Below are 12,017 nucleotides of genomic sequence, written 5' to 3' on the forward strand. Positions count from 1 at the left end.
AGTTTATCATTCAGTACAACAAATGCAATAAACACAACAAATAGTTCATGAACAATACAATGTCGAATGCAGATATCATCATGCTCTTTGTCGTCCATGTCATGCCCACCACTCTTCAATCAAATCATTCTGAAGTTCATTGTGCGTTGATTGACGCCGAATGGCATGATAGCAGGCAATAAAACGGGCTACCCTTTCAGTCCTCCGTCGCACTTGCACGGGATTTCCCAGGAGCTCATACTGTGAGTAGTCTAAATCTTGGCCACGCTCATTCTCAATGATCGTGTTGTGCATGATCACACAAGCGTGCATGATGTACCAAAGCATTTTTTGATCCCAAAATCTAGCCGGTCCTCTCACAATAGCAAATTGGGCTTGCAAAATCCCAAATGCTCTCTCCACATCTTTTCTAGCCGCTGCATGAGCATTGTGGAAGTCAAGATATTTCTTACCTTCCGGCTTTTTCAACGGCTTCACGAAGGTTTGCCACTTTGGATAGATGCCATCCGCTAGATAATAGCCATAGTTGTACGTACGGCCATTTGCTACAAACTGCACCGGTGGCAACTCACCGTTTGCAATCTTATTCATCAGTGGTGACCGGTTGACAACATTGATGTCATTCAAAGATCCAGGCATTCCAAAGAATGCATGCCAAATCCAAGTCTCCTGATCGGCCACCGCTTCAAGGATTATAGTGGAACCCTTTTTTTGGCCGTGGAATTGCCCATGCCATGCCTTTGGACAATTCTTCCAACTCCAATGCATGCAATCTATTGAGCCAAGCATGCCAGGAAAACCGCGAGCTTTGTTCATCGCCAATAGCCTTGCGACGTCTTCAGCATTGGGAGATCTCAAATACTCCTCGCCAAACAGTTGCACAATTCCCACTGCAAAGCGCTTGACACACATGATGGCTTGGCTCTCACCCATAGCCAAGTGATCATCAACAAGATCAGCCGGTATACCGTATGCCAACATACGCAAAGCGGCTGTCACCTTCTGAAAGGTGCTATGCCCGAGCTCTCCGGCGGCATTCCTCCTTTGTTGAAAAAAACGGTCATGGCTCGCTAGTTTCTCTGCAATGCGCCTGAACAACTCTGTGCTCATCCTAAACCGGCGACGAAAATATGACTCGGGGTATATGGGATTCTCCGCAAAATAATGCCTGATCAATCTGTTGTGGGCATCGATCCTGTCCCTCCAAATTTTCTGCCGACCCATAACCGAACCACCGTGCTTCGGTTTTTTTATATGCATAGCTAGGATCATTGCAAGATCTTCTTCCTCTTCAATATCAAATTCTTCTTCGGAAGAATCATACGACGAACTCATCTACAATGTTCAATACTATACTATAAAAACTACAATTCAAAACATGCATCAAATTCATGAAGTTTGAGCAATACATACCTTGTAGGCGTTTTGTCAAACACCTTGCGGGCGCGGCGCGGCAGCGAGTGCTCGGGCGCAGTTCCTCGGACGACGGAGGCGCGCGAGGGCCGGCGGGACTAGGAGGGGAAGGGGCGGAAGCGCGGGCGCGCGGGGATAGGCCGGGGAAGCCTGAACGGTCGCCGGGGGCGCGGGCGGCGGCGGCGGCGCGACCGGACGGGGGGTGGAAGTGGGAGAGGAAGTGCGGGCGCGAGCGCTGGAGTGTGCCGCGCGCTGCAGCTGGCACCCCAAATACACCACGCGGCTAAGTGTTTTTGTCCGCGCGCCCAACCCGTTACAGCGCGCGCGCCGTTTTTGCGCGCCCGCTGGAGCGACCCGCCGCGTTGCGCGCACGCTAAAACAGCCTATTTTGCGGCGCGGCGCTAATTTAGCGCGGCTGTTGGAGATGCTCTTATGTCTCGGCGGTTATTTGGGGATTTTGGGCGTGAATGCCTCACGGCGCACGCGCGAGGTAGAGTAAATTACACGCACGGTCCAGGAACTTGTCGGCCTGCTACAAAACAGTCCCGCGACTTGTGGATCGCTCCAAAACGGTGCTCATACTTGCCATTACGCTACACATACGGTTCAGCATAGGCTGGACGCAGAGACGGGTGCCACGTCATCCTCGCGAGCGGGTCCAGCCGGACCGCTTAAATCAGATCATGGCCGCTCGGGATAGTCAAATTTCACCTCCAACCCGAAAATCCCTAACCCTTAATCCCAAATCCTCTCCGACGCCGGTGGCAGCATGGGCTCTCTCCACGGTCGCGGCGTGGTTGTGCGCCGCACGCACCGCGCCGGTCGAGCAGGGCGAGGCTGCGGGCCGCACGCATGCACAACGCCAGCGGTTGGGAGCAGCGGCGGGACGATGTGCGCCGCACGCACGCACGACGCTGGTGGCTCGGAGCAGCGGCTGGACGTTGTGCGTTGCACGCACGCATGACGTCGGTGGCTTGAGGTTGTGCGCCTCAGGCACAGACACCAGCACGGCGCCGGAGCTCGGAGACCACGCGTGTGATCCTCGTGCACTCCAGGGATGGATGTGCTGGAGGCTATGATGTGTACTCAAGAATCCGATTTGTCAAATGGATAGGATTGGTGACTTACCCATTCCGTGACTTTGGCACTGGACGTTCCGAAAACAGGTTTGCTGTGGCACTGGAGTTCAGTAGTTGATCTTTGACAGTGGAAATTGTCTGTTTATTTGCTATGCTCTGCTGATGAACTGATATGTCATACAAGGTGATGTTAGCTTGTGCCAGAATGCTATGCAATGTAAGATGTTCTGAATGGTTATCAATGATATGCATTTTTATTCTATCTGGCATGTTCTGGATGAACTTTTATAGCTTATGAACGATCTTTTGCAGCTTCTGAATGCTAGTAGTTCAATTGTAAACTTGTGACGTCCCCGATTTAATCATACACTAATCATGCACGCAAACGTGTACAATCAAAATCAGAGACTCACGGGAAGATATCACAACACAACTCTAAAAACATAAATAAGTCATGCAAGCATCATAATACAAGCCAGGGGCCTCGAGGGCTCGAATACAAGTGCTCGGTCATAGACGAGTCAGCAGAAGCAACAATATCTGAGTACAGACATAAATTAAAGAAGGTGTCATAAGATGGCTAGCACAAACTGAGATACATATCGAAAGAGGCGCAGGCCTCCTGACTGGGATCCTCCTAAACTACTCCTGGTCGTCGGCGGCCTGCACGTAGTAGTAGGCACCCTCGGTGTAGTAGGGGTCATCATTGACGGTGGCGTCGGGCTCCTGCGCTCCAACATCTGGTTGCGACATCCAAGAAGAATGAAAAAGAGGGAGCAATGCAATCGTGAGTACTCATCTAAAGTACTCGCAAACAAGGATCTACACTACATATGCATTGATATCTGCATAAAAGAGGTAATATCTGTGGGCTAAACTGCAGAATGCCAGAATATTAGGGGGGAAAGCTAGTCCTATCAAAGACTACGCTTCTGGCCGTCTCCATCTTGAAGCATGTAGAAGAGAATAGATGGTAAGTTAACCAAGTATCATCGTATAGCATACTCCTACCCGGCAATCCTCCCCCCGTCGCCCTGTGTGAAAGCGATCGCCGGGTTGTCTCTGGAACTTGTCTGGGTGTGATTTATTAAGTATCCGGTTCTAGTTTTCATAAGGTCGAAGTACAACTTCGGGTCGTCCTTTTACCGAGGGACACGGCTATTCGAATAGATCTACTTCCCTGCAGGGGTGCACCACATAGCCCAACACGCTCGATTCCTCTGGCCGGACACACTTTCCTGGGTCATGCCTGGCCTCGAAAGATCAACACGTCGCAGCCCCACCTAGACTCAACAGAGAGGTCAGCACGCCGGTATAAATCCTAAGCGCGCAGGGGTCTGGGCCCATCGCTCATTGCACACTTGCACGTTGCGAACGCGGCCGGTGAGCAGACCTAGCAACCTCCATTACAAAGGAAGTTGCGTTACGCGGTCCAACCCGGCGTGCGCCGCTCAGTCGCTGACGTCAAAAAAAGCTTCGCCTGATACCACGACGTCGAGAGCCCATAATTGTTTCCACGTAGTTGGTTAGTGCGTATAGGCTCGTAGCCAGACTCAAATCAAATACCAAGATCTCGTTAAGTGTGTTATTATGAAATAACTGCGGACGCCGACCAAGGCCAGGCCCACCTGTCTCCTAGGTGGTCTCAACCTGTTATGTGAACAAATATTAATAACCATTTTAGAAATGAGAACAACTATTTGCAAGCACTATAGTAAAACAAAACTAAAATTCCTAAACATTGTCATGTAAAAGAACAATTGTTCATAGGCATTGTCATAGAAAAGAACAAATGTTCATAATCAATGTCATATATAAAAAAAATTCATAAGCATTATTTATAGTTGCTTACCTTTTGTGTGTCAGACATGACTGTCCAACGTGAGGTGTTGACAATGCCAAGGTCTACTTGTAGAGCACTCAAGAACCATCTCCAAGATTTTGTGTTTTCAATTTCAACAACAGCAAAGGCCACGGGATAGATATAGTCATTAGGATCCATTCCTATTGCAGTCAACATAATGCCTCCAAATTGAGTTTTCAGGTGACAACCATCTAAGAAAACAACAGGCCTGCAAGCTGAAAGAAAACCCCTCTTACATGCATCAAATGAAAAATAACACTTCTGGAATTGGCCATCATTAGCAACTTCCAAAAAGAATGAACTGCCAGGGTTTGATCTCCTTAATTCTGCTGCATAATCCCACAACATGTTGTATTGTTTTATATCACCTCCATAGATAATGTTGAATAATATTTTCCTTGCCCTCCAAAGCTTTTGCCTGTGCACCATCATGTTCCAGTCTTGCTGAGCCATCGACCCTAAACCCTTAAGAGAAATCTTCTCATCTGCCCTTATCTTATCAACAAATTTGCTAGCTATGTATTTGGCAGTGAAAGCTTTAACATGCCACTTCTTACTGCATGTGTGCTCATCTTTAAATGTTTTAACCATTATACCCTTTGTTCTATTATCATAAGAAGCATATAAATACCATGGGCATCCATCATTGCACTTTGCTCCAATTCTTGTTTTGTCATTTTTGGGAAATGTGATTTGCAGTCTCTCCTTGCAACTATACTCCCTAATTGCCTGTCTTAGCAGTACAACAGATGAGAAAACCTGCCCCACATGAAACTTGGGCTCATTCAAATCCTCTTTAGTGAAAAGTTTGAAGTTGAACTTCATTTCTTCGTCATCTGAATCTGGCAATTCTAGACTATCATCTTCAGAATTGGGCTCTTCTGCTAGTTGTTTCCCTTTCGTTCTCCCTTTCTTCTCATCATTACCATCTGCATCTTTATTGACAAAATCAACATCACCATCCTCCAGGTCATAGTCACTATCAACAAGCTCTGGGTCATAATCCGAGTCATCAGAATCTGATTCACTACTTGATTCTCCGTTCTCCTTTGTTGTTCCTCTTCTAGTGCTCCTGCTTGATCCTTGAACATTCCTCTCACATGCATACATCATATCAGCAGCGTTGTCTTGAACAACAATGCTTTGCTCTGAAGTACTGTCAATTGTTTTGCTCTTCGTTGGACCGATCACAGGAGGAACATGTGTACAAGGATTTGCTACATCATCATCTCATCCACCTCCACCATAAGAGCCATCATGATCTAGATAGAACATAAGGTATTTGTGCCCCTCCCTAACAAACTTCCCAATGCAATTTGTGTCATTGTTCGTCGATATTAATTTCAGTCCATCCTCATTTATTTGCATTCCAGGTAGCAGCAACAGTATGTCTATTCTGCCTGCAGTCTCATAACCCAATACCTCTATTAATACATACAATGTGTCCATGCAGGCAACACTGGCATTACAGTAGTCATAGCAGACCTTGCGACCATTCATATAAGACCTGTTGTATCCAGTGCCAGTGGAAACTCCTCCATGGATGAACTCAATGGTGTAAAAATCAATGCCTTCTTTTGTAAGACGAAAAGAAAAACACCAATTTTAGCATCCGACAAAGAACCCTAAGAATTTGCCTAAACCGTAACTAAACTTGCGCCTAAAGTACCTAAATTGTATAACATATTCGGCAAAAACGATTGACATGGTCATAATACAGGTACTTACGAAGCAAATGCGAGAGATTATGGAGGGTGGTTGAATCTTACCGTACGTGGGCACAGGGCCGCCACCGTGTCATTCAATAGGTGACATCGGCGCCATTCACAGCGGCAGACGACGATGTAGTCGCCGGCTCGCAAAATCCCTCGGGAACAACCGCCTCCCGTATCCACGATCACGTCGATCACCACCCACCACTGCCAGCCATGGTCATCATCATCGAGGAATAACAGAGAGCGACGAAGGTGAAGGCTCGAACTGGAAACGATCTGATTTAAGCGGTCCGGCTGGACCCACTCACGAGGATGACGTGGCACCCGTCTCTGCGCCCAGCGTATGCTGAAACGTATGCAGGACTGTATGTGTAGCGTAATGGCAAGTATGAGGACCGTTTTGGAGCAATCCACAAGTCGCGGGACTATTTTGGAGCAGGCCGGCGAGCTCCATGACCGTGCGTGTAATTTACTCCGTGAGGCATGATGTGATTCATGTTTCTTTTTCGATATACGACCACGGACAGCGAATTCGGCCCCTCAAACGCCTATCAATACGTTCGCGGATAGTGATTGGTCGCGTCTCAAATTTGCTACTCTGCATTTGGATATCTCATACTATAAACATTAGATCCATACAAAAGCATACAAATGACGACATCTGGGTGAGCCTCCGAGGTGCAATGTACATCATCGCTGGTGCTCTCTCGATGACGCCTTCTCTAGGTCTATCCAGAACCTGCCTTCCACCTGCCGACCTCCACTTGGCGCAAATGGGTGGGGGTACGTTCGGTGGTGAATCCAGGAAGAAAATGAAGAGTGGGCTCAAAGTTAACGGCGAGAAAATGACTCATTTTGAAGAGAAAAAAATATTATCTCCTAATCCTTTGTTGAATAAGCTAAGATTTTGCCAGAATACTACATTGCGTTTGAGCCCTTACTGTTGTGGTGTTTTCCTGTTGTAAGACTCTGTAACAAATGGAAAGTGTTTTAAGCCAAGAAGTACCGACTAATGGTTCCCCGCTATCTTATCGCTACTTGTTAGACCTAGACATAGCAGAAACATTCACAAGAAATAAGAAATTTATTTACATAGCTCATGTGTTGCTTTGCTGTACAGAAACAGTGCAGTCCATGTGTGTTTATCGATGAAACCGCACTACAATGCTGTATTGCATCTGGACTGTTCTTCTCGATCACTAGCGTTTGAGCTCGTGCCTGTAAATTTGTTATTTTTTCGATGTGATGGGCAGCTTTTCAACGTTCTGTCTGAATGAGTTGGTGAACTCACCGACCTTGAGAGAAACTCTGCAGAAATTGGTGCACTGGTTTAGAAGTGTGTTCATCTCCTCCTTCCCAGTCTTCCTCTATGCTCTGGGCTCCTCTTCTTGGAGTTGCCTTGCATCAACCTTGCGTAGTCCTGCGCAACTAGAGTGGATCAGCATAGATCGATAGATTACTAAACACAAGCATGGAAAATAGAATTGTGTCTGAAACTATGTGGCAGCAACATGCAGCAATACAATTTCTTTCGCTTGCTGCTAAGTTGATAGTTTAATTGTATCATTTCTGCAGAGAGGATTCTTACGAGATGGAAAAGAAGGTGCAACAAACAGAGAGAAATTACATATGAGAGAGACGAGGTTTTGTGCAGTGTAAACCGTACTGCTTTTCTGTTCTTCTCTATTTATTCATCGGTTACAGACTAACTTTACCTAAGAACGGGCGTTGGACCGAGTTTAACAATCATGCCATCCCATAGCCATTCTTCCTCCTTCCCTACATAGCCGCCACGATTAGCTTGATCCGTGCAATCCCACAGAGTGAACCAGTAGTAGCAGCCCGACTTCTAACGAAACAAAGCAAGGACTTGGCCAAGATGTATTCAGGTAACAGAAAATCAAACAAGCTAAGGGAATTTGCATGGGATTATATGGGCCAACAAATTATGGAGATGGGGAACGATGAATGTTTGTTTGTATGTCCACAAGTACACGAGTTACCTGTGAAATGCTGACCGGTGAGATGGAAATTTAAGTCTCCTCTATTTGCCGTTGATGACTCTGACAGCAGGCTGGTGGACTTGCAGCCTGATGAGGTTGTTGTTGCGAAGAGTCGCACCCATGCCAAGAAGAACATCCAGCCGAGTCCGAGAGGGCGACCGTGACACGGAGAAGCCAATGCAAGCAGTTACTATTGTTGTTGTTGAAACGTACACATATGTGATCTACTATTGAATCCCACGTCAAGACAAAGCTGAGCACGAAGACAAATTATAAACAAAGAGCAAAACATTTTGCATTCTGAATTATATCATTTATTTAAAGTGCTGATGACTCGGCCCTATTTTAAAATAGCCAATCACCACAAAACTGAATTACTGGCTCCAACGTTTTTATCCTTTTCGAATGTACAATCAGGAATATGCTGGATGAAACACCGGCTTCCATTTCTGTAATTCTTCTACAGATACTGCTTATACAAACTGGCTCTTGATGTTTTGAAATCAATCCTTGATAACAGGTATTGAGAAACGGTGCTAATGTGCAATTAATCAGATATCCAGTTACTGCCAATGTAATTCCTGCTCAGACCTCAAAACAGGACAAAGAAAATGATAAACATCCAGTCAAATGATGAAGAAGGCAGCAAAATATGTGTTCGCAACCAAAAAAACGTGATGGAGACTGCCATGACAGGACACAAGGACATTTCCTGTGATGGCGACAACGCCATTGATGTAAGCTTTTGCCCCCTTTTACAATCACAGTTTTTCTTCATTTTTCATCAGTTGTTGGCTACAAATCATCGCAAGAACACATGGGGTAACATCTACTTATTATGTCATATTAAATTACAAAACCATGCCAAATAGCTCGTCTGGCCATAAAGTGAAACGCAGTGATCTGGTGGGACAAGCCTTGATGCCTTGGTTTCTAGCCAGTTCAAATAAATATGTGACAAATTTGATCTCAAAACCGTTTCAACCAAGCAGGCTCGCGTTCAACCAGTCCCTACAAATACGCAAGGGGAATAATGTAAACAGAGGAAAGGAAGCACTCAATATGGTTATTAAAAAGAAGTACAACTTCTTTGTGGGGTAATAGAAACTATAGCTTCATGACACTTGTAGACTCTTTGACTTACTTGCTGATATCATCGAGGTGGTCGTCGAAATCAACAACTTGCTGCCATTTCTTCGTGGTAACATGATCAGCTAAGACCACATTGGTAGATGGCTCTTTCAGTTTGAGCTGACTGCTTCCATCTGATCCAGCCTGACGCCAGCTTTTTGATGAATCCCTGGTGTATAGCTGCATGTGCCATGAAACAATGTGTCATGAATCATACAAGCTAAAGAAACAGAATAGTGTTGGCGTTTTATCATTACTCTTAGCCAGGGAATTTAGTCCCTCGCATTTTTCTGTTTTTTCTCACAACTGAATGTAAGTGGTAACAAGTTCGATTATTTCCATAGTATAGTTCAGGGCCTGGTTAGTGTTTTTCCCCATAATGCAGGATGCAAAATGTAACCACATATTGAGTAAGCTTTACTAGTCTAGTCAAGGATTGTAACCCTGCCTCGTGGATCCTAGTTGATATTTATGCTATAAATGCACAATGATCAAAATAATTACTACATTGGAATTTCTGAAAAAATAGTACTCTCCAGGGAAGTTATCTAAAATTCATCCACAGTGCATTTCAGAATATGCAGACTGAGCAAAACCCATTCAAATATGCAGATTGAAACAAATCTCAGTCAGTTGCCACTTAGACATATGAGATAGAACTACAAGAACTACAATTTACAAGTCAGTAATTGATGAGCATTTGGAGATATAAGCTACTAGCATAGCCCTTTGATGAAAAGTAACACTTTGCGATGCTTAATCTGATGCTCTACTCATCACCAGATTTATCAGCTTGCAGAGAGATTTCAAGGTCTGCAGTCGAGCATCCAAAAATCTTAACCTAACAAGTTAATATGACAACTTCAGAACTGATTCTTAAGTTATAAGGTAATGAAATAACAGTGTAACACTGCTATCTCTGTTGATAGATATAGAACACATATGCCCAAACATATTGCTGCCACTCTCCTTAAAAAAAAGCATATTGCTGCTACTCCTGCTTTTGCACTCAAGGTGAACAGATTGCACCAGTGATTCATAAACCCAAGCATAATGCTTCTACTCTCACTTTTGCACTGAAAGGTGACAAATTGCATAAATAATTATTTCATGCAAAAGATGGCTGCTTGCATTTCATGGCATTTAGATGGGCATACGATAGTTTGCATGTTGGTTCAGCAACTTTTCAAATTAAGTTGTGATAAATTAAAATATATGCATTGCTCATAGTGGTTAAGACGCTAAGTTCAACGAATATGTTAGTGTTCAGTTAATTCTTAGGTAACTTACTGATTTGTGAGATGAAACGTGGTTACCATGTGGAGGCAGTGCATATTAGTTGAAAGTTATAATTCTAGAATGATGATTCAGAAAGTATAAACTTAGCAGTTGCAAAGCAAACTTTCTCTTCCCGAAGCCACCGCCACAAACTAGTTCAATGCATGAAAAATGAAAGAAAACAAGGACTCGAGAGAGAAAAGAATGCTCATGTACGACCATTCATCATTCGAACATATTGATTAGAGGGCTGGGGGTGCATGAGAGGATTTCTTAAGAATTAGTTCAAACTTAACCAAAAAATAACCGAGCATTCGAACAATTAAGCAATTAACTTGCAAGGCAGCATACTATCTCTAGCAAGAAGTGAATTATCTAGTGGGAGTCTCACAAGTCAATAATATTGCTGCAAGATCTATTCCATCACTAGGTAGAAGTCAACACATGGTCTAATTTTCGTCGTTACCAGTAAAAACTCACTTAGAAGATATCTCAGGAAACATACTCATCCGCTGATACCAATTCAAAAGCAATGAAGGGATACTGATTCTCATGGGCGAGTACCTGAACAACTGCGTCGCGGCTGTTCCCCTTGACCACCTCCTCGAGCTTCACGTTGTCCAGCTGATCAGATCAAACCAACACAAAATCAGAAAGGAGAAACCCAATCAGCACCCAAGCGAGATCTCCACACCCCCATAACCGCGCAAGACAGGGGGAACAGAGGAAAGGACAGCACCCACCAGCAGCACGGCGGCGCGGGGGAAGTAGCGGAAGATGTGGTCCCCGACGCGCTTGGCGACGGCGGGGAGGTCGGCGTCGTCGCGGCGCGCGTTGGCGTGGTAGTAGCCGACGACGGCGAGGCCCTGCGCCTGGAAGTGGTCCTCGACGAGGGTGAGCGCGAGCTCGAGCGTGGGGAGCAGCGGGAGGTGGTGCGGCTGGTGGGAGAGCGGCACGGCGTCGGCGACCGAGACGACGGCCGGGGAGGCGGCCGGGTCCGCCAGAGTTCCGACGAGGAGCCCGTTGACGGCCGCCGCCGGGTGCTTGAGCGCGTGCAGCGCCAGCTTCACGTACGCCGCCTGCGCGAGCTCGTACCGGCACTCCACGCCCATCGCGATCCGCTTCCGGTCGGGGATGGCCGAGCTCGGGTTTTCGCTGCCTCTCTCGTGCGCGGCGGCGGCGGCAGATCTGGGTCGTGGGGATCGGAGTGAGTATCAGATCGGCTTTGGAGCTTTGGGAGGGGAGAGGAGAGGCTCCCGTTGCTGGCCGCCCGATTGGTTATGGACGACCACGACAAGTGAGTTGGGACCTGAAAAATCAGGCCTTGGGACCTGAAAAATCAGGCCCAAGGGCTTATCTGGTCTTACTTTTTGAGAGAAACGCACTGCGCGCACGCTATACTTAAAATTAAATTACGCACACACATGTCCTGCATCTATGAGCATCTTTGAATAATTGAACGGACGAATCTTGAGATTGGCAAAGTCACTGCGACACCCACTAAAGAACATCGTCGGGAAGTCTAGAACAAAAC

The 12,017-nt window shown here is 46.0% G+C and overlaps 1 protein-coding gene and 1 pseudogene across 1 annotated transcript; both read right to left on the bottom strand.

Moving 5' to 3' along the window:
* Nucleotides 1-4,127: 4,127 nt before the first annotated feature.
* On the bottom strand, nucleotides 4,128-5,739 carry LOC147983559 (uncharacterized; annotated as a pseudogene).
* A 2,947-nt stretch (nucleotides 5,740-8,686) lies between these two features.
* Nucleotides 8,687-11,785, bottom strand: EMB2731 (ER membrane protein complex subunit 8/9 homolog). The gene is made up of 4 exons (XM_048693323.2): nucleotides 11,227-11,785; nucleotides 11,048-11,107; nucleotides 9,219-9,385; nucleotides 8,687-9,085 (listed from the first exon to the last, which is right to left on the bottom strand). Exons 1-4 carry the CDS (start codon nucleotides 11,593-11,595, stop codon nucleotides 9,055-9,057), a joined length of 627 nt encoding a protein of 208 aa, XP_048549280.2. The 5' UTR covers nucleotides 11,596-11,785; the 3' UTR covers nucleotides 8,687-9,054.
* Nucleotides 11,786-12,017: the final 232 nt, after the last annotated feature.

The sequence above is a fragment of the Triticum urartu genome, chromosome 2A (assembly GCF_056163025.1).
Source record: "Triticum urartu cultivar PI428250 chromosome 2A, HENAU_Tu73, whole genome shotgun sequence".
Lineage (NCBI taxonomy): Eukaryota > Viridiplantae > Streptophyta > Magnoliopsida > Poales > Poaceae > Triticum > Triticum urartu.